This window comes from Acanthopagrus latus, chromosome 8, assembly GCF_904848185.1.
Source record: "Acanthopagrus latus isolate v.2019 chromosome 8, fAcaLat1.1, whole genome shotgun sequence".
Lineage (NCBI taxonomy): Eukaryota > Metazoa > Chordata > Actinopteri > Spariformes > Sparidae > Acanthopagrus > Acanthopagrus latus.
Genome location: NC_051046.1, coordinates 11,654,793 through 11,680,306, shown reverse-complemented (window position 1 = coordinate 11,680,306; position 25,514 = coordinate 11,654,793). Strand labels below are relative to the sequence as shown.

General features: G+C 44.1%; 2 protein-coding genes across 3 annotated transcripts in view; both read left to right on the top strand.

Annotated features, from left to right (window-relative positions):
• LOC119024452 (synaptotagmin-7-like) overlaps window positions 1-6,407 on the top strand; it is a 50,727-nt gene extending 44,320 nt beyond the window's left edge. Inside the window, exons 3-4 of the mRNA XM_037107282.1 lie at window positions 1,391-1,470; window positions 2,882-6,407. Of these exons, the coding sequence (XP_036963177.1) occupies window positions 1,391-1,470; window positions 2,882-3,020 (219 nt within the window). The 3' untranslated portion in view covers window positions 3,021-6,407. The remainder of the gene's footprint in view (window positions 1-1,390; window positions 1,471-2,881) is intronic.
• A 93-nt stretch (window positions 6,408-6,500) lies between these two features.
• LOC119024451 (rabphilin-3A-like) overlaps window positions 6,501-25,514 on the top strand; it is a 35,814-nt gene continuing 16,800 nt past the window's right edge. For both annotated transcript variants that reach the window (XR_005076473.1, XM_037107281.1), the window contains exons 1-3: window positions 6,501-9,057; window positions 13,279-13,410; window positions 22,910-23,012. Coding sequence is in view for 1 of the 2 variants with exons in the window: in XM_037107281.1 (XP_036963176.1) it covers window positions 7,856-9,057; window positions 13,279-13,410; window positions 22,910-23,012 (1,437 nt within the window). In the remaining variant the exon portion in view is untranslated. The remainder of the gene's footprint in view (window positions 9,058-13,278; window positions 13,411-22,909; window positions 23,013-25,514) is intronic.

The following is a 25,514-nucleotide window of genomic DNA, read 5'->3' as shown; positions in this document are numbered from 1 at the left end:
AATCTTGAATCAACATATTTCGTTCATCAGTGTTAAACTGACTGCTCTCGGAGCGTCACCTTGAAGTGCCGGCAGGTCGGATGCATCACTCGCTACTTGGAGTATTATGGAACTAAATAACACCCCCTCGCCCAACAAGGACTCAGATGTCAGGAATACAGTGACCATCTTAATGAAAAAAAGCTCATTTGAATGGCAAATCTGTCAGGTGGCCATCGCTAGCTCGCTAAGCTAATGTGTTGCTTTGGCTATCCTCAGTCGGCATGACGTAGGCCTACTGCACCTGCTTTAAGTATAACATTGCACATTGCTCAGAGAGAGAGAAGGAGGTGTAGGAGATGACCAAGAGTCAATAAAACCAGAACAACCTCCGCATACACACACACACACACACACACACACACTATCCACTTCTCTTCGTTACAAGTGAAGAGGAAGGATTATATTTGGAAATAAATTAACCAGAAAACAACACAGTCAGCGACAAAACGGCTGGAATCGCACCCACACCTGTTGTTGCTGCCGTCTGAGGGTCGGGTATCTGAGCTCCGTTGAGGGCTGGTAAAGCTTATCATGAAGGCTCTTTATGACAATAAGAAGTGGTTGCCTGGTTCGTACACAACCACAGTCCAGTTTGATCTCCAATCTCAAGCTCCATGTTCAGTGCCCAACAAGCGAACCAACCAAAGGAAATTGCACTTCAGCCAACTTAAGATCCTTTTTGTCCAAGCCGAGCCACGGTGGCAGCTCAATGTGTCTTCTTCCCACTCATTTTGTGGGATGGGAGAATCCTCGCCTATCCTCGATGTGTATCAGAGCATCACTTTCAGGGAGGCATGCGTGGTATTTGTTGGGTGGGGTGGGCAGCTTTAGACTGATCCCCTCCCTGTCCCACTTGCAGCAAAGTGTCAATAGAGATTACTTTCATTGTGACACGTGTGAAACACCTTAAACTGTAATGAGCTTTTCCAGTAGAATGCGCCCGGCAGACCTCACTTTTTTCCCAGCCTTTAAATTGCCATTATTTCCATGGTTACAGCAGGTCATGCTCTAGCTATTTGAAATCAGGCTGGTGCAGGACTTTCTAGAGGCTCCTCTCCAGTACCCAGTGGATTACCTTAAAGAGCCAATTGCCATGTAAATTTCAGGGTGGTGCGAATGATAATCATAGTCAGAAATGGCTCTCCACAGCAGATTTGATTTGACGTTGATGAGTGTAATCAGGAGACCATCAGGTAAAGGGCCGATGGCACAGTGTTCCTGAGATAATGGGAGAGGCATTGACACTTGAAATTAGTATAGCAAAAACACAGCTTCAAAGGACAAATCCAAGCTAACCTTTTGTTTCCCTGCTTTCTCTCTGTCATCCCCTCCCTCCGCTTGGCTCAAGGGGAAGAGGAATAAGCCAGGAGTGGAAACAGCAGACACTCCAGACTCGGCACGTGGGCGAGGGGAGAAGAAAGCCATCAAGTAAGTGCCTGGTGACTGGTTGGGGTAGAAAAAATAAAAAATAAAAATCTGGTGATAATGAACTCCGCTTGGCTCGGCTTTGAGTCCGCAGACAAACAAGGCACAAAATGAAGCCTGCTGCTTTATCTCGAAGCGCACAATCTCTTGCAAGAGCATGTTCGGACAGACATTAAATGAAAGGTTAGTGATTTAATCAGTATAGATTAAATCTGCATTATCTTACCTGTGAAGCTTTTGGCTGAATGAGTCTGCTCCTGCACTTATCTTATGGCTTGTAAGATAGGTCTGTCTTAAGTGCAGGCCTTTAGCCACGCCTCTGCATCGCTTAAAATGGTGCGTGTAAACAGAGCGAGTGCTTGAGCGCTCTCTCTTGAAAAATGTTTGGGACTAATTTTTTTATTATTATCTTTTTTTTTTTTTTATCTAACGTTTCCTACAGGGCTCAAACTAAGATAAAGGTATTTTCTGTTCTTGATGAAACAAGGCTATAGGTCAGCAGCAGGAAATGTCAGCTTTGTAGCGCTAAGCACAATACTTATTCAACAAAATGCCTCTATTAACCTGCTCATCACGACTTCTCCTCTGTAGCCCCGCTGTCGTCTCAGCTATTTCTGAACTGCCTGTGTTTACTTTGCATTTTCTCTACGGACAGTTTTAAGCACTATGTGAATGTACTCTGACTTTTTTGCATTTCCTTTCTCACTGGCTCCAGCGGCATTTGGTGTGCTCTGTTGGTCATCTCAGCTTCAAACTTCTTCTTTGTGCATTGCCTTTTTTCTCTCCCGCTCTGTCCCCCCGCCCTCCGTGCTACAGCTCTGACTGCTGCTGTGTGACTTGTATGACATCAGTGATTCTGCTCACCTTTTCCTCCTCCTCCACTACTTTGACTGTCTTGCGATTTATCTCTCTGCCTTGTGTCTCATGCGCTCATGCGTTTTCTCACTGCTCACGCCGAGGATGGGGGCCAGACTTCTGAATGTTTACTCAAATGTGTTTCATCAGTGGTGCCGTGCTAGATGGACAGAATGTAATCACATGCTGGATGTATTCATCAAACTATGAATTCCTCTTTTCTTGCTGCATATCTCCCTCTCTGTCTCTCTGTGTCTTTTGCTACAGCACATTGCTTTATGAAGAGCTTTTTGTGAATGCCTTTTCTCCCCCCTAGGCTGCCTTTCCTTTTTTTTAAAATTTATTTTGAATCGGACCCCCTAAGGTGATCTTGCCAACTTCAGGTGGAAAACAATAGATGATAACCCGGGGTCTGTTTTGTTTGATGCAGCTGTAAGGCCAGCCCTCTTCCTCGAACCAAGCCCTCGCATCATCTCCAAAAGCAGCATGCAGGTGGTTGGTTGGTGCCCAGGCTGTCCGTAGTTGTGTTGCTCTGACCTGTCTCTCTCTTTGGCCGCAGTGATCTAGACAGAGACTTTTGGAATAACAATGACAGCAGCACAGTGCAGCAGAGGTGGAGCTCCTATCCGCCCAAGGAGTTCGTACTAAACATTTCTCCCTATGCCCCATATGGAGATCCTCGCCTCACACTCAAGTGAGTCTTGGTCCAAGGTTGGTAAGAGACTTCCCCCTCAGCAGGGCTGTAACGAGGCAGGGGCACTGCCAATCTGCTTTCCCTTCCCCCCTCTCCTTGCATTCCTCTCCTCTCCCCTCCAGACACCATCCACGTTTTCTAGCCTTGCAGTCACCAACCACAAGCCGCTCATCAAATTGAACCATCAGATGTGGATTTTATAATGCCTGACAGCTTATTAAATCCACCTAGTTTCCATAATCTCGATTATTTTTTTCTCCTCCCGAGGACCAAATTTTCTCATGAGTAACCGAGGATTTTTAGCCGAGGGCCTTCTAAAAAAGCCCATTCTATAAATGTCATAGAATCGCAGTCTGCACAAACTGCACATTGTGAGACTTATTATTGCCACATAATGCGATTTCCATCAACAATAGTAATAACGACAACAATAACAACCCACCCAATGTTAGCACACTGGAGGGCAGGGGTGGTTACTAATGATTACTCATAATCTGCTTGGGAAATGTGTAGTGTAGGAAAATGTCATACACGCACATTAAAGTGTCTCCGCGGCGGCAGCAGCCCATCAGACTATTACTGCAGCGGCAAAGCGGCACAGCCCTGTGATGACCTCGGGCTAATTTTCTGCTGCGACTCCTCACATCCTGTCACCTTTTAATGAACACAAACACGCATGTTCAGATGCCCCCCTACTCCCTACAGCCCTGCCGGTCCCACTAACTTCTGACCTTTAACCCCTCACCTCTCTCCCATGGGCTCTAACCATGGAGACGGACAACCCTCGTAGCCCTTCTCTCCGAACGATATGTGCATACTTTAACCCACCTTCTCTGTAATCTGTGTATCTCCCCCGTCTTTTGCTCGTGTGACCTGAAAATCTGCCAGTTGTTGTTGTTGTTGTTGTTTTTCGTGGAGGGTTGACCGTGTTCACCTGTGATTTACATCCATCTGTGGTTTTCTCTCTGATCCCCATCAACCCTAATATCTGATGTGTGCTGCACTAACATTGCAGCACTTGAACTGTGTCTACTGTCTTTCACGTTGGGAGATAAGCTAACAGTGTTTTTCTACGTGATGAAATAAAAGTAATTTTTTCACTCACTTGGCACTTGAATCCAATAAAGCGCGAGCAAGGTCATACCTATCTCCCTCCGGGCACCGAGAGGACTCTAAGCTTAGACATCCTGCTGCCAGACACCTGTCTGATAAACTGTCTAATAACTGGTCATCTTTAATAGACCTAGCTGTTGAGGACTGTGTGTTAAATTGCCTGGAGAGAGGAGGTGGCGGTGTGCTTAGGAATGCGGTGGATATATGGATTAGTGTCTCTAAACTCTGCCTGAAGATGATGGCTGCTGATCTCAGGAAACCAGCTTTAGACCCCAGTGCTTGTGTTTTGAGAAGTCCATCTCTTTCCACCCCCCCACCCCAACCGCCCAAGATTGTTATTTTTTTTGCTGTTTTTCAGCAGTCTTTGCAAGCTTTTCAGTCTGGCCGGCAGTTATAAAGAAGAAAAAAAAAAAAAAAACTTTTCACTGCCGTAATGCTGAAATGAAATAAGACTAGGGGACGACCTCCCGACTCCAGCTGATAATATGCCGTTAAAGCTAACAGAGAGCTGGGAAATCATTTCCTGTTTGAGATTCTCTCGAGATCAGCAGCTTTCAATCTCTGTAATGACGCTGGGCCTCATTTATCAAACAGGTTACCTTCCCTGCACGATCAATCTCCATGTTTAAGCATTTATTGGACGGGGGGTTCAATACTATAATATTTCAATATTGAACCTGCTAGTTATTTAATGTCAACAACTGTCATGACACAATCTTGACAAACTGACATCAGCCATTTTTCAAATTTTGGCATCAAGTTTGTGAGAATTAGATTTTTTGCACATTACACTTGTGAGTTTATTTCTTTTATAAATCACTGCTGCTGCTACTTCTGACAGTCTGTCAGAAACAGGATCTGAATGGTATATCCCAGTAAATGCTCTCAGTGATTCATGGTCCCGTTTATTTATGTCTTCCTACTCTCAATAAAGAGTAAAGACGTTCACCTTGTGCCAGGCTCAATAAATGAGGCCCGCGTCTCCTGTGTTGACCGTTGCTTCAGCAGTGTCACCCATGCCGTGGTTGTGATTGATGACTTATCCACATGCACTGTCAGGTCAATTGGTCAGAATTAAATGTGAAAGGTGACCTTCAAAGGGACATCATGTGAGCGTAGCACAACCCAAGCCCCACCCCCCCTCGCCCACCTCGATCCCGAGCCTCCACACCAGACGATAGCGTCTTCTGTGCCTCCTATCTGGTGTCTCCTGGAGCAGGAGCACCATGCATATTAATGAAATGTATTCATGTCACCAGAGGGCACTACTGTGCTTTATTTTTGATCATCACTGCTTTCAGAGTCTAAATGACATTTTAAACCTTAAACCAGTTGTGAGAGGAAATCTGAGCTGACAACTGCTCTGACGCATGAACACTGATTAATTTGTGTAACTTTTGGAGGTCGATATGATTAGATTGCCCTCATGATCCTCTCTACTGTGTGGTGCCAGTATTTCACTGCTTCCTGTTGACTCCTGTTAATGCTAAGTGGTGATCAGATGACAAATAGATCTTTAAAAAAATGAAATATTACACATTAGGATCTAAAAATAGAGTGTAATCGATGTTTTACAGGAACGGAATGCGCTTGTGTTTAACCAAATGTCACGTTGGACGACTTCCCAAAAGAGTCGATCATTTGCTCATGAGGCACTCAAGTACAAGCCATCCTGCTGCCATTGGATTGCTTTGTGTAGTCGTGCATCACAAGCCCCAAAATGCCTAAATGAATGAAGAGAACTCAATAACCGATGTCCGCACACAAGTGAATCCTGGCAGCTGTAGTATTGGTCCTCCAGGCCCCAAAGGAGCAACTTCTTGCTGGTTTTCAACCCTCCACAGGCTCCCTGTAGATTCTTCTCCTCCACCTCTTCCTCCCTGCTCTCCTCTCCCCCAATCCACACTGGGCTCCAGACCTTTTTTCCTCCACCTGCCTCTCTCTTGGCCTGGAAAACTAGACCTGCCCCCTCACACACTCTACTGATCTGTCTCACTCCCCTTTAGCCATGTGGTTGCTCAATCTATTTTCCTGTGTGTGTTTGTGTGTTCGTGTCGGTCTTTCCTCACACTCTCTGGTCTTTTTCTCCTCTGCCTGCTGTTATTCTCCCTCTTCTGTACCCTCTATCTGCCATGGGACCTCCGCTCCCTGCCTCTGTCTCTTAGTGGGGCAGTGTCAGGGGGTCAGAAGGGGGCAGCAACAGGGCATGGGGATGATGGGGGGGGTCCTTATCGCACTGACAGCGTGAAGAGCATGGTGACAGAGGGAGCGAAGGCCGGGAGGTGGCAGACCGTCCAGGGCCACATGCAGTCCGGAGGATTGAGACCCAAAGAGTGAGTTTCAGTATCGGACAGAAAACAAAGCGAAACATTTCCGTCACTGTCACTGCCACGCACATGTTGTCCGTACCTCGGCAGCAGCCATGATTAGGTGAATGAATCAGTTCTGAGCGGAAGCAGGTCAAGTTCAGCAGGGAGGGAAAAGTGCAGCTCAGGTGTCAAGGTGAGCGTGCGGGCACAGATCAAGGTGTGAGCTCCGGGGAAATGTGAACTCTCGTCATCACGATAACAATAGTTACTCGAGCTGCATGGCACCAACACAATCAGCCCAGCTGCTCCTGTGTAAACCTGCAATGTGAGGAACTGCACCGCCTGCAGCACAGAAGCAGTCTAGCTTTCGCACGCCGACTGAAATAACAATGCATCATAGCACGATGACCCGCCTTTTAATTAAGATTTAGCCTGAAATGTCGACTGCGTGTCGGCAACTGCGTGACACATGACATGATTTAGGGTCTATTTTCAGCGTGTCGTAAATCAGGCAGTTTAATTTTCGGCTCTTCGCGATTTTTTGCACCTTCCTTCGCCACCTCGTGCCTGTGATTTCTTCCTCCACAACACATTTACGCTCATCACTACCTCACTCCTCATTCTTCTCTCCTCTTCTCATCTTTCTTTTTGCCCCCTGTCTATAATTGGATTCTATTTTCAGGCCGCTATAAGTGTCGGTGTCTCTTGTGTTTGTGTCTCGCACCCCATTTTCTGTCTCTCCTCCATCGTCACCCTCTGCTCTTATCGCTCCCATCGCGCTCTCCATCTTTCTGTCGCCGTACAAAGCCACTCCTCTTCTTCTTCTCCTCCCTTTCTTCCCACTAACTGCTTCATTTCTGCAAAACACCCTTCCATTTACCTTTTTATCCTTTTAGTTGTGACGGTTAAATATGATGGATAGCGTGCTAAAAGCCTTATGCAAAGTTGTGTTGTATGTGAAGTAATGGAGAGCAGAGTAAACTGTACCTAACTGATGTGAATAGCTCTCTCATGACCTAATTCTGGTAGTCTGGGTTACACAGCGATCTGAGAGAGAGGAGGATATATTTAGTGAGTAGAAAAAAGATATAAAACAGATGATACAGGATACAGATGAGCCCATAAAATACAGGCATTATGTACCTATACGTAAGTGACATGTATCATAGACCTTTGATGCGTTGATGCGACTACAGGAACATTTTTATGAAAGGCAGCGAGCCAATTAAGCAGCCTTTATGAAGGGGAGGAGTGGAAAATGAGTGGCTGACAGAGGGAGGGAGTCCTGCTGTAGGACTTGGTTGGCTGTCGGGATGTCTCTAGAGGTGGTGCATGTGTTTAAAAGACGAAAAAAGACTTAGAGAGAAAGGAAGCGAGGCTATCAGAGATGGAAAAAGTTGACTAACGAGTGGAGGACATGGGGATCTCTCATCACACCAAAAAACCCTCATCGAGAAGGCCGGGAAGCTGCAAAACCGCGACCGACGCGCCTCGACGGGGTCACGCGGCGCTGAACCGAACCGCGCCCGTGCGGACGGTGCTCATCCGGCCGCTGCACGCGCGGAGCACACCCTCACGCAGACAGCACGCTCAGACGGCGCAGACACGCAAGGTGCACCCACATCTGACGCAGGCACACAGGGCGAGCTCACAGACCGCACTCTGCTGCCCGACGCGGCCCCATGAGCAGTACACAGCACACAGCGATCACTCAGGCTGCACCTTCTACTGCTATTTCTGCTACTGCTGTTACTGCTGCTGCCTCACGTTGCTCTCTTTCTCTCTCCTCCTCCTCCTGTCTCCACCTCCCAACGCTCCTCCCTCCGCCTTCAACTCAAACACCACTCTTCCTCCTCCCTCCTCCTCCTCCTACTCCCCCTCACAACCATCAACTTCCTGTTCGGATGAACTTTCCTGTGTCCATCCTGACGTCAACCTGACTTCTTCTTCCGCCGCGTCTCTCTACTGCCCCGTGCCACCTTGTCTCATCTCTGATGATTCTTTCCCCCTCTTCTACGCCTCGTCTCCTGACCTCACCTCTTCTGACCAACCCACCTCCTCTTGCCACGGCTCCTCTCCTACATCTTCTTCTTCTTCATCTTCTTCTGTGTCCTCTGACTCCTCACCCCCTCATCATCCTGTCCTCTGCCGGCCGTGGCCCTCTTCGCGTTCTCTTTCCTCCCTGCTCCTCTGCCCTCCCAGCTTTGGGGATCCAGTCTTGTCCTATGCATCCACTTTGGAGCACATCCCCTCTGGGCCAGCCCGGCCTCGGACGCTGCTGCGCCAGCAGAGCCTTCAGCAGCCTCTCATCCACCCATCAGGTCCTGGTCTCGGCCAGCCCCCCACCACCTCCCAGAGCTTGGGACAATTACACACTGCACCTGGACAGCCTGGGGGAGGCGGGGGTGCTGGGAGAGGAGGGGGAGGCGGCAGCAGTGGTGAGGGTGGGGGTGCAGGTACACGAGGCGGTCCCAGGGGTGCGCGGGGCAGCCCAGCAGGAGCAGGTGCCTCTCGCTATAGGGGAGGTGGTGCAGGAGGGCGCTCACGTGCCAATCCTGGCAGCTGGGATTACATGATGGACCAGATCCGGAATCGCGGCCTGGACGTCAAGTCCTTCCTGTGAGTCTCTACAACTCCTCCTTCATGTGTTTGTGGAGTCTTTAGTGATGTCACCTGCTTAGGCTTCTGTCTGTGTCCTATGGTACATGCTATGCTATTCTGTGCTATATTATATGTTTGTTTAAGGTATCTCTTTGGTTTAATGAATAAAATAGTTTATAATGTATGTAAATACTGACTGATCTGCTTTTACCTTTGTTTATGAAAAATACTTTATCTGTGCCTGTTCTTTTGGGTGTTTTCTTTCAGTTTCTATCCAGGGAAGGATATTACCTCTGTCCATCAAAATACGTATACCGTGTGCTTGTGTGCATACATGTATGAATGTGTATCACGTTAGGTGTGTTTGTGGTTCACAGCTATAGTGGGACCGCATGTTTGGAGCATTTGCAGGATTCTTTTACACAAGGTTTAATTATCACTTTCACTGTAAGTTACAAATACAATTCAGTCCATGTTAGAGCTTATTATGTTAATGTGGGATGAATGAGTTGGACGCAGATGAGGAGGCTAGAGGTTGGCTTAACTGAAAACTCTATAATAAATGCTAATAAGGGAAGAGTTATTAGTGTAAATAAGCTGTTGTCTGTTGGCTCGTAGGCCCTGTGGTGGTGCAGGAGATGGATCAACATTTCATCTTCATCAAGACGTCATAGATCACGTAATGACATTAACAATCATAGATTATGTTTATTAGATTTCATTCAGTAAATACAGTTACTTGAAATGTTTTACGACCCTGTCAGATCTCAACTGCAAGTCGTTCAGTGAAATAGAACATGTTAAGTCAAGTTTCTAATTGAGCAATCTGTTGAAGAATACATTTTTCCTAATTTTAGAACAAATGACATCACATGGACAAAAAATGGCAAGGCAGTTGTGACATATTGTGGGCTATTTCTATCCCACTCTGTGATAAATTGTTCAGTGTTTACACTGCATGCTCTGCTAAACAGTAACATCTGTTTGGATGGCATTCAGCCTGTCTGCTGCAATTGCCTTTACAGGACAGAGCTAGCAGTGCTAGTCGATAATATTCATGAGATGGTGTCATCAGATGTCACAGTGTATTTTATATTCACGCTGTTTTCGGAGCCATACTTTGGAATGACTATTAAATATCCTGCTTAGGAGACTCACTAGGAGGCCTCAACTGTATGTCATGAGCTGAAAGTGTAATGGCAACAATTTATCTGATATCATTTAGTCTTTTATGCTAACAGTGAATCTACATCTGCTGGTTGTGCTGCAAGCCTGCCGACATGTGTGTCATCATGTGTACATCACACAGTCCATGTGTCACTGTGCATCAGTAGAGGAACAAGGGTTAAGCAGCTGTGTGTAGATTTGTGTTAACCCTGAAGCATTGATCTTATGTCACAAGCACCATTACTTCTACAACGTATTGTTACTTCAGGCCAGAAGTGGAGGGGGAGGAGATGAGAGAGAAGGGAGGAGCTGATGAAGGGATGAGGAAGGACACTGCCAAGGTACAACATGTGTTTAATGCCCCTTCGCGCTAAATCCATTTTACAGTAGCTGTTTTACTATTGGTTTTTATTTATATTTTTACATGTGTTAAAGCTTCTGAGCATTCGAGTATGACACAGCTCAGCTAATGCCCTCAGCTAACTGAGCATTAGCGATGTAGCACATGCCACCACCAAGGTCACTGAGAATATCGCCTATAATAGCCAACTAAAGCACTCATCATTTTGATGTGAGATTGAGGTCATTGTATCTCCCTTTTCTGCAACAGCAACACCTCGTATGATTGATGACAAAACCGTCCAGTAATAGACATGACCCATTGTTCAAGCCACTTCATTTCAATGCTGGCCAGATTCCCATCTTGGTGAATCATTGCTCAGTGAATGTGTTGATGTGATTGACACAGATATCTGGGGTTTGGAGCTGTTTGGCCAAATGGATGTCTTGGGTGATTGGTCCTCACGCTTTTTGGCTTTAAATCAATAATTTATCCAAGTGTCGTTAATGTCTGTTCCCACTCCGGCCTCTACTTCTTTAATGTTCGCTGCATTGATTGAAGCATTTTGCCAATATTCTTGAGTGTAAATGCTCGTTCTTTAGGTGATGGGAGAAGAGGGATCCAATAACCCATGATGTATTTATTGCATAGTATTAGTGCCTTACTATTATAACATATAGTCCACTTTCCAACAAGGCGCACTGATGGGGATATGCAGAAAGACTGTAGATTAACTCATAGAATTACTTAGTCCATTAATAAAATTAGATCAAGAAACACCCATGTAAAGAATCGGCTGCAACACATGAACATGTATACAGTTGCTGAAGTTACTGTAACAGTAGCCTCAAAGACTCAAACAATTGAAAAAGTTAGGGAAAAGTAATCAGTCGACAAATGATCAAAATGGTTAGCTTATATAATGGATAAACAGGTCAAATATTTAAGGACATGCTAAGTAGTTAGCTAAATGTATACAAGGATGAAAAACTGGATAAACAATTGAAGTAGTTTGCTAAAAGTAATGGATAAAAAGACAACATAGTTAAAATGAAAAGGTTGAAATAGTTATAGTTTGCAAGCTCAGAGCAAGAATAGCTAAATAACTGTAATTCTTCTCCAACAGTAGGCTAATGATACAAACCTTTAGTAGTCTAGTTAACTAAAAGTAAGGATAAAAGGTTAGTTTAAACTACATAAAAGGTTGAAATATGTAGCTTAAACTAATGGATGACCTGTCAGCATTTGCTGAGAGTAAGCTTATGGATAAGTTAACATATTTAGATAACAGTAATAGATAAAGCTTGTTTGCCAACAACAGTTAGCCAAAAGTAACAAATTTAAGGTTGTATTAGTTAGCCTTGCTAAATGTAGCGGATGAAAGGTTGACATTGGTAACTAGAAGTAAGGGATAAAAGATTGTCGTGTACTGAAAGTAGCCTAATGGATGAAGTTAGATAAACAGTTGAAATATTGAGCTAAAATTATTGCATAGTCTAAAAACAGCCTTAGTAATAGGTTATAGATAAAACCACTTAAAATGTTTTCAAAATTGACAGGCGGTGTCGTGACGGGCCTACTTGAGCTAATCTGAGGGTTTTTTGGGAGTAGGTCAGACATTCAGCAAAGGGTTTGGAATCACTGCTGTAGCCGAGAAATAAAACTGGGATTATTAAACAAGGCCTCGTGGTGCTGCAAGAAAAGCTTTTGACAACGTGTTAAAAAAAAAAAAAAAGTTCATGGTGATATCTTTCCGCAGCTTGGCAGCACCATACGTTCTTAGCAGACGTATTGTATAGCAGTCAGAGGCTTAAGCTATAGACCCGTGGGTGTGGGTGACAGGAAGGAGGCAGTGATGAGGAGGCAGAGTATTAAAGAGTAGGGGATAGGGATGAAGGGGGGAAAGGGGATTTGGAGAGTATAGTGCAGCAGACTAGAGACGGTGAAATGAGGAGAGTGCAACACGGAGAGTGAGAGAGCAGTGACCCAGAAAACGGTGACACGCACCGAGCACCTCAAGACACTGTGTCATTCAAATAGAAACAATTAGTCCAGATCTTCTTAATGAGGCTTAATTAAATCTTAACTCTGGAGAAAGACGGCAGGCATGTTCGATGGGAAAGGTGAATCTGGAGGGAGAGCAGAAGGCAGGTTGAATAACTAGATAAATTACTACTGAGTGTGCGGCTGGCGGCGTGGCGGCTGAGTGTTTGGGGCCCGTATGTACCTTTTGAAACGCGCGGAAGCCGCCGCGCGAGCCGCTGAATATCACATCCATTAACGATCATTAACTAATCATCAGCCGTTCCTTTAATTATTTGTTGTCTGTGTGGTGTGAACACAGCCTGCACCTGTTGACAGCACCTCTTCATTAGAAGCGTTACATTCTTATTAATTTGGCCTTTCAGGTTAAGGTATCTTCTTAATATCCTTCCCTGGACTGAGTGCTTGCTGCTGGGGTGTTAATGTGCATATTATCCCCATTATGACCAATTTCTCTGTTTCTGCTCCCTCTGTTTACTCTGATATGGTCTCTAATTGTTCCCGCCGCCTCTCTGCTTCCTGTCCACGCTCTCACCTGAAATGACCTCTCCTTTTTTCTCTTCCCCCTGGCACCACACCTTCTTTATGTCCGGTGTCCCTCTCCTTGGCATCTGTTTCTCTTTTCTCGCCTCTCTTTCTCTATGTTCTGTTCCTACTTCTTATCGTGTTTTTTTTTTATGGGGAGCCAGAGAAGGGAAGATGGTGGTCCTGGCTTTGGCCATTGGTGTGGCCGAGCAAGATGACTTTGCCAATATCCCTGACCTGCAGGAAACAGCGCAGGCAGCACCGGCAGCCAATCAGGAGCCCCCTCCTGAGAAGAGGTACCGGATCATGTGTGCGAGCGCCTGTTGTATGCGAGAGAATGGAGTGCAAATGAAAAGGATGTGAATGATATGATATCGAAGAAAAAAACGAGATGATTTCAGAATTAGGTAGAGGAGAGTTTTGTTTTGTAGTGTTTTGCCGTGAGTCACAGCACTTAAGTGCACTGAGCCAGAGAGCTGCACCTGAAATAGCACCGGAGCTCCACACTCTGTTACAGAAATAAAAATGAGAGTTGGCTATGAAACCAAATGCAGGGAGAGAAAAAGTGCCTGTAATGCTGAGATGAGTAAAGAGATAAAGCAATTGGGATGTTAGCTGTAAAGCAGTAATGAGCTCATAAATCACAGCAGTGCGATGCTCACGGGTACTCCAGTCCCTTTTTTTCTGCTTTTAGAGCCAAAATTTCATCAAATCAAATAAAACTGTGTTTTCTCATGCCAGTGGTCCATTTTTTCATGGCCATGATAATTATCTCCCCTATTGCATTGACATTCTCCTCCACCATTTTCATCCCTATTTGTTTGTCTCTTCACTCCCGCCATACCGAGACCTCCCATTGCTAATTGTCATATTTCCTTTGGATATTCATGCTTTTTATTATCCCAGTCCTTTCTACTCCTGTGTTCTTTTTTTTCCCCTCCTGCTCATTAGCTTCCTTCAATCACCCTCTGCTGCTCAGAGAGTCTCGTCTCTGTAGCTCCACCAAGGGCCCAGAGAGCCTCCTCATTATTCCACAACATGGTAGTCACTTACATAAACATGCTGCTAAAAATAAACCTTTTCCTTGCCAGCCACCTTACACACAAGAAGCCAAAATATCTCCACTCATCTATAAGGATGCACCGCTCTCCTCACTCGCGTCTCCCTGTCTCCCAAAATAATTAGTTCTGCATTCTGTTTAGGAATCGGACCAATTTTATTATTTTTTTTCCCGTCGAACAGTTTAAGACCAACAGACGAGCACAGCGGCGGTGTCACGTGAAACAGAACAGCTCAGACGTGCTCGTGCACTTCATTTTTTCAGCCATGGATGGTGGTTTTGATTATTTGCGCCAGCGTGTAGCACCGCGGAGCCAGAGTGAAATCCTGCGATCGGTCCAGCCCGAGGCAGATGCGACACACTCGATTTCCTCTGCAGTCCAATTAGGTCGTTTTAACCTCACTTTGATTCTGTGACAAATTGGAGACAATTTGGAGATACATAATATGACGCTCACCTTAAAACAAAATGGCAGGACAGGGTGAACAAATTCTGATTTACTCGTCACACCAATTATTCCTCATTCACAAGTGTTTCATCAATTTGACACATGATTTTAAACTAGGGCTCTATTACAATGCAGATGGTAACAGTTTTCTTATCTAGAATGCACAGCCACCGTTTGGAGGAGCACATGTGGGCTGTGGAACCGGAGACGTTCGCAGGGTCAATTGTGTCCTCTGCATGATAGTAATTGAACTAATAAGCACCTTTATTTTTCACGACATTGCCATTAGAGTTATGCTGCATCAACAGCTTGTGAAAGATATTTGTCGTCTGTTTAGTCTGCCTCATTTTTGTCTCTTGCCCCAAAGCATCTGGTGACCTTTCCTGGAGTTAACAAACAAGCATGAAAGTACTCTTTGAGGAAGAATGTCACTTTTGTGAACTTCAAAAGTATCCGGATTGCTCGGGATTAGTGTGAAACCCTCGGAGCCACGGCCAATTTGAAGTGCACATTACGTCTGACTCTTCCAGCTTTGGTGTTCACCTGGAAACCTCCTTAAATGGGTTGTTAAAATCCACTAACAGACTGACCAGCACCAGGAGCCGCAGGCTGCTCAGTCCAGTGCGTAGGCCACAGGAACGCGCCTCGATTAACGATAATTGAGCGTGTTGTGGTATTTTATAGATTAACCTGAAGTTCATTTAATATCTTTCAGCCAAAGCAGAGTGGCAGCTTACAGTCTGTGAACAATAGAGAACTAGGAAGTAAAAAAAACAACAACAACAAAATGCGTTGACCCTTTCGTGAGCTCCTTTGCGTCCCTCTCTGGAGCTGTAAACTAATTCCACTTGAGCCACTCATTAGTTTGTTTGTTTTAATGATACGGCACACATTCAAATGTCTAATAAACGATTTAGCCACACATTAATTGGATGCTAAATTTAGAAGCTCAAGTAAACATTATAAGTCCACAGTGAATTAGAAATGCACAGTGTAAGCTTGCTGGGAGTATATCATTCCCCCATGGTGTTAGTGCTGACTTCATAGATGTCTGACCATGATTTAATCAATCACACTCCTGGCATATTGCTCATTCTAAACGGGGTGCTCGAGCCTGCCTGATGCCCGAGACAAAGCTGCACTTCCATTTCGTCTCTTACCCTCCGAACCCCTTGTACAGCCATATCATCTCATTTTGTGCATTCCCATCAAACTCGTCCTTCATGTGGCCATCACTCATCTCCATACCTGCATCACTCATGTTGTAACCCTGGGAATTTGTTCAGCTAAACTGATCCGCTGAGAAACATCCCACTGGCAATTTTCTTTTCAGCCAAACGTAAAAGCCTCTGAAGTTAATGTGGACAGTTTCTGTGACCCTCCAATTTGAACATCGTCATCACTAGGACTCAAGTGAAACTGAAATGCCTGTTGAATATCAAAGAGATGGTTAATAAGGAACAAGTCGAATCACAGATATTTATGAACTACTAATTACCTAATGATTAATTAATGTAGTATCTCCCAGAATGTGCTATAATAGCCTAATTCACATCATCTACTAAACAGTCATGAAATCAAAGTTATCAGGAATGACTAATGATACATTAACTATACAGTTGTTCCTGATTCATTACTTACTCACTCCTCAGTAACTACTCACGTTCTTAGTGTAAAGTGTTAACTGTAAGAATTCAACAAAAGTGTTGAAAAGTGTCCCTTTTCTCGCAATGTTAAAGAAAGTGAGTGAGTGAGTGAGTGAAAAAAATCTTTGGCCTTTTTCGGCTTTTTAGCCAGATTGGGACCAAGAACTAGTGCGGTCTGTTCTGGGCTGAGATCCAGCCTCCATCCAAGTTTCGTGGAAATGCAATAAGTAGTTTTCATGTAATCCTGCTACAAACAGAAAAATATAACCTCCTTGGTTACAGTATATAACAACTAATAAAAGCCAGCAACAACAATGAAAAAGATATGCAGGCGTTTTACATATATTGGAGTATTTTTTTCTATTGTTGTATTATACTTATTTAAAGATCTGAGTGCTTCTTCCACCACTGGGAACAACAACAATCCTGGCCTTGTAAATGGGAACATACATGTAGAAAACTCACAAAACAACAAAGAGGCTTTTCATTTACCCTTCAGCAGTGTGTTAACGCTCCATTGTTGCTTGGCAATAGTCGAACGCAAGCTAATCAAACACACTTGTTATCCCCACTGGCCATGAGAAGGTGTTATAGTGCGTGATATTCATTATGCTCCTTCATTGACCTTGTGTGTCCGATCGCTGGATGAAAGTGTTCTGTGTAGCCATTTGTTTATAAAGTGAGGTAGGAGCTGACCGACAGTTTGAGCTGGCGGTAGTTATGGAGATTTTCAAAACCAAGGTTACACATTTTCCGGGAGGCGAGAGGGAGGGAATATTGTTCGATTAAAAAATAATGTGTTGCCTTGATGCCGGGGCCGCACATGCTGAGATGTTTTCATCGCAGGCATCCATAGGTTGTGGATCTTAGAAAGCTTAATTAGGATGCTAGAGTGGCTCGTTAATGCCTCATTGGCCTTCACTCATACAATTCTGCTGCGATTCAGTGAACCTACGCTGTAGGTTCTCCTCCAGTGTTGCTATAAAGAGAAGCCACAATCCCCGAGAGCTTTGAATCTAGATCTCTCTGTGAGCGGCAGGCGAATGGCCCAATGGCAACAGCAGTTCAGCACAGAGGAGGCGGGACATATCCTTGTGCCATATTAACATTCAATCCACTTCCCTGCGGTCTTTCAATTATTCATCCATGCATGTTACATCATTTTGTGTAAGCCAGCGGAGTTATTTCGTGTTTCAGAATACATATGGAAGATATTGATAAATATAGATGTATACGCTGCTGCCTTCAGAGACAGGATGCACTCTCCGAGTCGCCGAGTGTCTGTTAATTGCCAAGTGGGCTATAAAATATTGCTCCATAATTTATGAGCTTATTACATTGCTTAACTTGACATGAAAGGTAAAGACAAATACAGCGTATGGCGGTTATGACCTTTTACCTCAATCAATATAAATGGTTATTAATTCAACATCACAACTGCGTGTTTGTGCTCTAATGGCATTAGACTGAGGAGGAGGATTTTCGTCTTTGTGTGAGTTCAGGTTAATATAGAGTTAGGTCATCCTGAGGTCAGGAGAGGACGATTATGGGGAAATTTCAGGCCTTAGATGTTAGGAAAAAACCTGCTTTTTATTAAGCTTTCAGATGATATCATCTGTATGTGTGTTTGTACATAAACATGCAAATTGATTATGTTATGCTCTGCTAGTCTGACACAGTGCTCCTCCTGTGACAGGGGGCTTTATGGGCCCGACTAATCAGCAGAGTCCTCAGGGGCTCTGGTTAAGACTGTCCCCGAGGCTCGGCTCCCTGTGGCCACCACGCTCATCCCCGCATCGCAGGGGGAATGATGAGATGAATTCGTGCTACGAGAGGGGCACAGTAGATGGCAGCAAGGCGGAAAAAAAGGAGTCACAAAGAGAGTAGGAGGAGGGGAGCGTATTCATACATCCATCCATCCATATGTCAGTGGAGGATGAGGGAAAACGCTGGATACAAATCCGTCTTCCATCCATGAGAGGAGTAGGAGAGGGTACTTATTGTACTCTGCACATCCATGCGTTAATGCAGGGCTGAAGGCAGCAGCACTCTAGCCAGCAGCAGGTACATGTTGGCACACATGCTCCTCTCATACATACAGATAGACGGAGGGCGGTTGGGGAGACGAGCTATTTGGAGCATTAACCTGGGACCCCGGTGTCCTGCCTCAGAACAGGTGGCGCATCTGCAGCAGCCTCCACCTCAGAGGCAATCTTTGAATCTAATCGAGCTTCAAAACATTTGGTCGACTCGTGTTTGGAGTTTTAATGGACTCGAAAAATGTTTTGATGATTTCGTGTTGTTGAAACTCCCTGGAACGATAGGTTAGTTATTTTAATTGAGCTTGGAGACGTGAATGCTTAATTGCAGAGAGTATTGGGAGGTCATAAAGGGAGGTGGGGGCTCAAGTGTTACACAGTAGTTTGGAAGCGTAATATACTCAGCTCCTTTCTAGGATTGGATCGCAGTATAAGTGGCAGCAGCCCACCACCAAAGTTAAAAGTAGTAGTTAAAAATAGCTCAAATACGGCACCTAATCAAATTTAAATTGACGTAAAACAGGATAAAGATCTACATTTGGCACCCACTGAATTGTCTTGTGGCTTTTCTGTTTCCATTTCAGTGAATGAAGCACATACACAGAAGGCAGCATTTAGCACCTCCCTCGGTGCCTCTCCCTGAAATGGGATTTCAGTAAACGATGCTATTTTAAAACTCATTTCCAGCTCCAACATGCAGGAAGTAATTAGTTAACAGTGAAAGCATCCATATTTATACGTCACAGCAGAATGTTTGGTTAGAGCCTGAGAAGTGAGGCAGCAGCAGGGACGACTGACTCCAGTGTGAACGTACATGTGTTTCATGTGGATGACGAGTTATGTAAGCAGCGCCATGCCTCGCTGCTGTGGTTCTGACTGTGTATGATCCTGGGGAAGTGTGCCGTGGCCCCTGAAGAATGATAGAATCTAGTGGGCGGCTATGAAATTGAGCATAGACATTGAAATACATCACTTCATGGTCTCGGGCGAGCGTGTTTGTTTGAGTGTGACATGTTTGCAGAGGGGTGGGGTAAAAAAAAAAAAAAAAAGAAAGAAAGAAAAAAATATAAAAAAAAGTGGTGGTGGTGATGGGGCTGGGGCTGGGTTGGGCTTTCTTTCTCGCGTCTCTCTCCAGCCTAGAAGTGGAGTGTCTTTCCCCCCCCTCCCCCCCTCTTCTTCGAGCTGCTGGCCCTCGGTCAGGTAACAAAAAACAGGATAGTATCACAGGACGGTGAAACCCAAAGTGGCCCCGCCTGCCTCCATATGTCTGTTCATGTGAATGTGTGTGTCTGCGAGGCTCTCACCCGTACCTGTCATATATCCTATACCTTATCTTCTTTGTTCTCACTGTGTTTGCCTGTCTGCTGCACCCCTTCCCCTCTGAACACACCCTTGCCCTGCGCCCACTCCCAACAACCTCTTGTCACACACACCCCAAACCAAACCCCCCCCCCAATATGTATGGTCTGTGTTTCTAGAGCCGTTGCTATGCCAACAGCCCACTTTCTGTGCCTTAGCTGTGGGAGAATCTGATCTGAGTCCACTCTGCCTCCCACTGGATACTGTAGACAACTGCAGGCTCTAAAGCACCAATTTCCACATCAATCCCCCAAAGGGTTCGGACAGAAAAAGCATTGGCACCAAAATGTAGCGGTTGTAGTATTGCCATCTGCCACAATTAATTTTTTTTTTTTTTTTTTTTTTTTTTTTTAGAAATTTAATAAACCGAAACAAAATCTTGATTTTCAATTCATGATATGCTGCATTATCTGGAGGAAGTATCTTGTTTTTCCGCACCAAATCTGCAGCCCCAGCTGCCTTGTTTGAGCAGCCTGGAGGCAGCGCTGGAGAAGAGGACCTCCGCAGGTGCTGTAGTGAAGCAGGGCTGGTAGAAAGGCCATTCCCCCTCTGGCTGCACTAGCTCTTACCTGAGAATGCACCGAAACCCCTGAATGAAGCATGAAGGAGAATGAATAATTGAAGACATTCACTACCACCATCGTTAGTTGGGAGGTGGAGGAGGAGGGAGGTGCCTTACTTTACGTCAAACCCAAAGAGTTTCTCTCCGTCAGATCTTCAGATCTTCAGTTAGTATTTCTTTGCCCGGCCTTTTTCCTCTCCTCTCACACTCATCGCCTGCAGTTTAGAGTAAAATAAATAAATAAACAGGCCCATGGAAATGCAATTACCTCCCCTGGCAACTAATACAACTAACACCAATTGATGAATATTCCCTTCCCTTCTCGAAGTGGTTAACATCCCTCCTCCCCCCCCACCCCACCCGTCTCGCTCTGGTTCCTTTGCTGGTTGAAGTGATTGTCTGTTTGCTCGTCTTGTTTGCTTGCTTTTTCTGTCTGTCTATTTGTCAGTATAGTTTCCCTCTGGTTCTGTCCTTGTCTCCTGCAAAAATGTACACATTATTGCATTTAACATCGATTCTCATCCAAATTTGCGGTCTCGAGCGCCCAGCAACAACAACAAACAAACAAAAAAAAAAAATGAATATGACCCATGAAACATTACATTCTCTGAGTGAGAAGCTCGACAGAGAATGCTGGCCAGACAGACAGACTTTTTCTATGGGCTCCTTGTTTTCTGCCTGTCCAGGGCATTGCCTTCACTCTCTGAGTGACAACTACTTGCATATGTTCTATATGCACATGTAGCCAATGCCAGTTTGTGCTTTGGCCCCTGTGTCCCCAGTCCACACTTTTAGAGTGTTGCTTAATGGTTGTCAAATCAGGTTAGATCGAAAGTTTAACTCGTCTGATTTCTAGCTACGACTTCATTTTTCTAACACCCTCTTTTGTGACACTCTAAATGTGCATCTCCTATGTTCTTACTATTTGTCCCTTTTTTGTGTCTTCGATGATATTATCTTTTCGTGTGGTATATCTACGCCTTATTTCTCTTTCACACTATCTCTCATCTGTCATTTATTTTTAAACTCTCCACATAAAAGAACGGCGGTTCTCGCTCTCTGTTTTTCCTGGTGATCAATTGTACTTATTGTCCTTTTCTTTTCATCTTTGTGCTCTTCTTTCTCCCCTCAGCATGTTCGTCCCTTCGTCTCCTGTTAGAGATATTGTGTGTGCATAGCTCTTTATTTTATTTTTGTCTCTTATTTTTCGATACTTATCAGACTGACCAAACTAAGCCTCTCTTGTGTTTCCAGGCTTTCCTTCCTTCATCCCCTATCTTTTCTTGCAGCTCTGTTTTCTCTCTCTAATGTGCTGGTGTTTGTAACGATCTCACTTCTCTGTTTTGGTTTTTCGGTTTTTCGTAACCTCACTGTTCATGCTATTAATACTTTCTATCTCTTCTGGTACAGACAAATAATTTTCGGCTTTGCTTTTTTCAATTTCTCACATTCCTTGTTGAACCTTGTATCTTATCTACAGTGTTTTATGATTTCTGTCCAGTGCGCGTTTGTGTGTCTGCAACTACGGCATCCTCTCTGCATCTGCTCATTTCTTTTTCTCTTTCTCTGTGTGTTTCTGTTCTCCTCTTTTCTTCTTTATCGACTGTTTCTTTATTGCCTAACAGTGTTTCAGTGTTCAGCCCCTCCATGTGCCTTGACCAGTCATCTATGGAGTGCTGTGTGTCCAATGTGTCACATTACATTGGCCAGGACTTTTTTCGCATTTAGCTCTTTCTTGTGTCTATCTTTTATTTAACCTCATATTCTTTATTCTCTTTTCACTTTTATTTTTTGATGTTTTTTTCTTTATTTATCTTTCATTTTGTTTCATGATGTATGAACATAGAGGTTTTTCTCCCAGAATGTTTGTCCCACTTTAATGTTTTGTTTTCAACAATCCTCGTGTGAAGGAACTAAACTTAACATCTATTAACATTTGCACTGAAGTAGCAGCTCTGCCATGGGAGATCTCTGCTCTCTCTTTTATGTTTTAATTAATATTTTTGGTGTTGTTGATTAATAACTGAGCGATTTTAAACAGTCAAGCCCTCACAAAACTGTTGAGCATCTGTCCTGTTAAATGTCTGGTCGTCTACGTGTTGCTATACATGTCTGTCTACTGTATTTATAGTGACGTCACGTTGCTATACGTGTCATTATACATGTGTGTCTTCGTCAAAGTCTTTAGAGGGAATACGGGTCAATTTCGAGAGACAATTAATTGGTTCCTCTCAATTTTAAAATTTTAGTGGTTCTGTTTTGTGTTCTGTCTGAAAATGTGTCTGGAGGTAACTTTCTTGTTAGAGATATGGATGTTTGCCACACTTGGACATATGTATAGTCATCTCGGATTCCAAGTTTCATCAAACGCAACTCACCACATCAGAATGTCCTCAGTTCTAGCGCCCGCTGTTAATCTGTCCAATCTCTGGCAGATTTTTATTTGGCTTCGCTCATCATAGCTAGAGAAAGCACAATCCACTTTGAAGTGACATCTATCCAAAGCAAAACTTGGACTCAATTGGTCGTTTGAGATAGGCGGTTTATCAAGCGCCAGACAGGTGGAGGTTGGACTCCCTCCCTGTGTGCACAGACATTCTCTCTTTCCGGAGACGAGTTAGATTTCTCAGCTCATGTCCTCGCCGCTTTCCCTCTGGGTCAACCTGTGTTTTTGCTTGCAGGGGCAACAAGCCAGCTAACAGCCCCAAGGGCCAACCCCCTGATGCTGATGGCCACTCCTCCGTCACTGACCTGGCCAACTCTCTCACTGGAGACATGGTGATGGTAAGACCCTGTATCCCGCTGCACATCCATTCTGCTGTTGTCTGTCCTGACGATGACACCCCGGTCCATCATTTGTTACGAATAAAGAGAAAATAGACATTGTTTTATTGTCAGCATATCCCATTAAAGGTCAGGTATATAGTTTTAGTGTCATCTAGTAGCTAAATACCCCTTGTGTTAGCCTCCTCTAGAGTCAGTGAGTGTTATGTCCGTTCTGGCCTAGAATACAAACACGGATGACTCTGGGGAGTGGATATAAAAGGCTCATTCTGAGGCACTGGTTGTCAGCCTGGGGTTCGGGACCCACAGGGGACTTGTGAGATAACTTCCTGGGGTCACCAGATGGTTATAGTGAAAAAAAAAATAGACCCATCAGATTTGTCTGTGCAGTCGAGGCTCGAAAAGGTTAAGAACCACTGTTCTAAGGTCACGAAAATGCAATTATTCTTAGCTCCAGGTACATAGACATACTTATGAATATTATATTCCCCCTCTGCCCCTAATTCACCCTAAATCCTTCGCACTGGACCTTTAAAAGCCAACAGTTTTACAATTTTAGGAAATTATTCTAATACAGCTACATGAATATGGAAGAGCAGATTGGTTTGGGCTTATTTTTGGCTGCAGATTAAGTAACATGTGCTTGTTGGTTATTATGGCACCAACAGTTTTCTGTATACTGGATCGATACCAAACAAACTTAAATTCCCATCTTCATTCTAGTGAAGGAACTCATCTATCTTATTTATTGGCTTTTGAAGCTGTAAGGTAAGGAGGAAGGAAACATATAAGCCCTTGGTTACACAAAATAATGTTAGTAGGACCAATTCATTGTTAGTTTTGGGATTTTTCATTTATTTTGATGACTGTATGAAAAAAGTGAAATTTCTCAAGACTGATTCATGAAGTAAATGTTTAAGTATTTATTTTGGGGCTCACAAGAGACAGATTAAGAAATCGAAGAAAGTAAGGCAGAAGAGACAAAGATATTATAACTTTCAGTCCTCAGAGTGGGTCGAGTTTCAAGTTGTAAATATTGTCTTTTGAATTTGATCCCGTCAGCTTATGAAGCAGACTTTCTGTTTCTGTTGTTGTCTGAGTGGTTATTTTTCTCAGTGTAACGAAAGTAAACTGACCTTGATATGACAGTTCCACTTTGGTGTGAAGGAACTTGACTCGCCTCAGTCCTGACCTCAGCTCCATCCAACACCTTTGGTGATGAATCAGAACGCCAACTGTGAGCCTGGCTTCATCAGACACAATCAGTGCCAAACATCATTAATACTCTTATGTGTGAATGGAGGCAAATCCCTCCAACCAGGTTCCAAAATTATTTGAAAAAGCCTGAAACCAGAAAGAATGGGGGATCGTACCGATGCCAGTGGTTTTATAACAAATGTAAGTAAAGCTTCATTTTACAGGACTGCAAATTTCACATAATTACCACAAGAGTTACCATGAAAATCACCCAGTGTGATTTTATAATAATATTCTGCTACTTTCCAAAAAGGAGTTAATAAATAAATGGTGACTTTAAGACATTTTGTGGTAAATTTGGCTGATCAAACCATTTTCCTTTCCCATTAGTTTCAGTCTAACTTCCCCTCAGCAGACCACTTAATTGAAGTGATTTGTTGCAGCTTAATTTCTTAAGTAAGTTTAAGCAGTGTCTGGCAAACTTCTGCAGGTCACTAAATTGAAGCAAGTTTTTTGTTACTGCTTTCTTATGCTTCTGTCAGAACTGAACACAGAGATGCACTTGAGTGTATGACTCAGGAGACAGTTCAGTTAAAGGTAAAAAAAAACAAACCCTCTTTACTCAGAAGCAGGGTTTGATACACAAAAATGCAGTCACTCGGGCAAGCAATTCCCAAAGGTCTGAGACAAAGGCGAGGTCAAGAAACACCAGAAAAGATCTAATAACCAGGAACACTAGACACGAGGAAATAAGGCTGGTATGCTTGACATGACACGACCTGGCACAGAGAGCTGGGGAACACACAGACTCAACACATTCAGGGCGCGGCAGACAGTCACAAAGGAGGGAAACCCACAAAGGCAGGAAGAAGGGATCTGATACCAGAGTGGAGATCAGCAACACAAAATAAAACAGGAAGTAAGGCAACAAAAGTGAAATCAGAACAGGATGCTGGATGAGATATTACCACTCCAGCAGATCAGTCCAACTAATAATGTCTTTGCATCACTGAAGGTAAACCTCCTTCTCTTCATATTTTGAACAATATATAAGCAAATGAATTAATAACAGGAAACTGATTTATATTTGTAATCATATAATTTGGTGGCCTGCTGAGGGGAAGTTAGACAGAAACTGGAAATTACAATGATTAGCAGAAGTTAAAGATACAACAGACAACTCCCCTAGTTGTTCATTGTGCAGTAACTTCTTGCCTTCACTCACTAATGATGAGGTAATTCTTCGCCACCAGGTAGGCCTCGTGTTGCCTCGTCATCCTCCTGTGCACAGGTTGATTTAAAGCT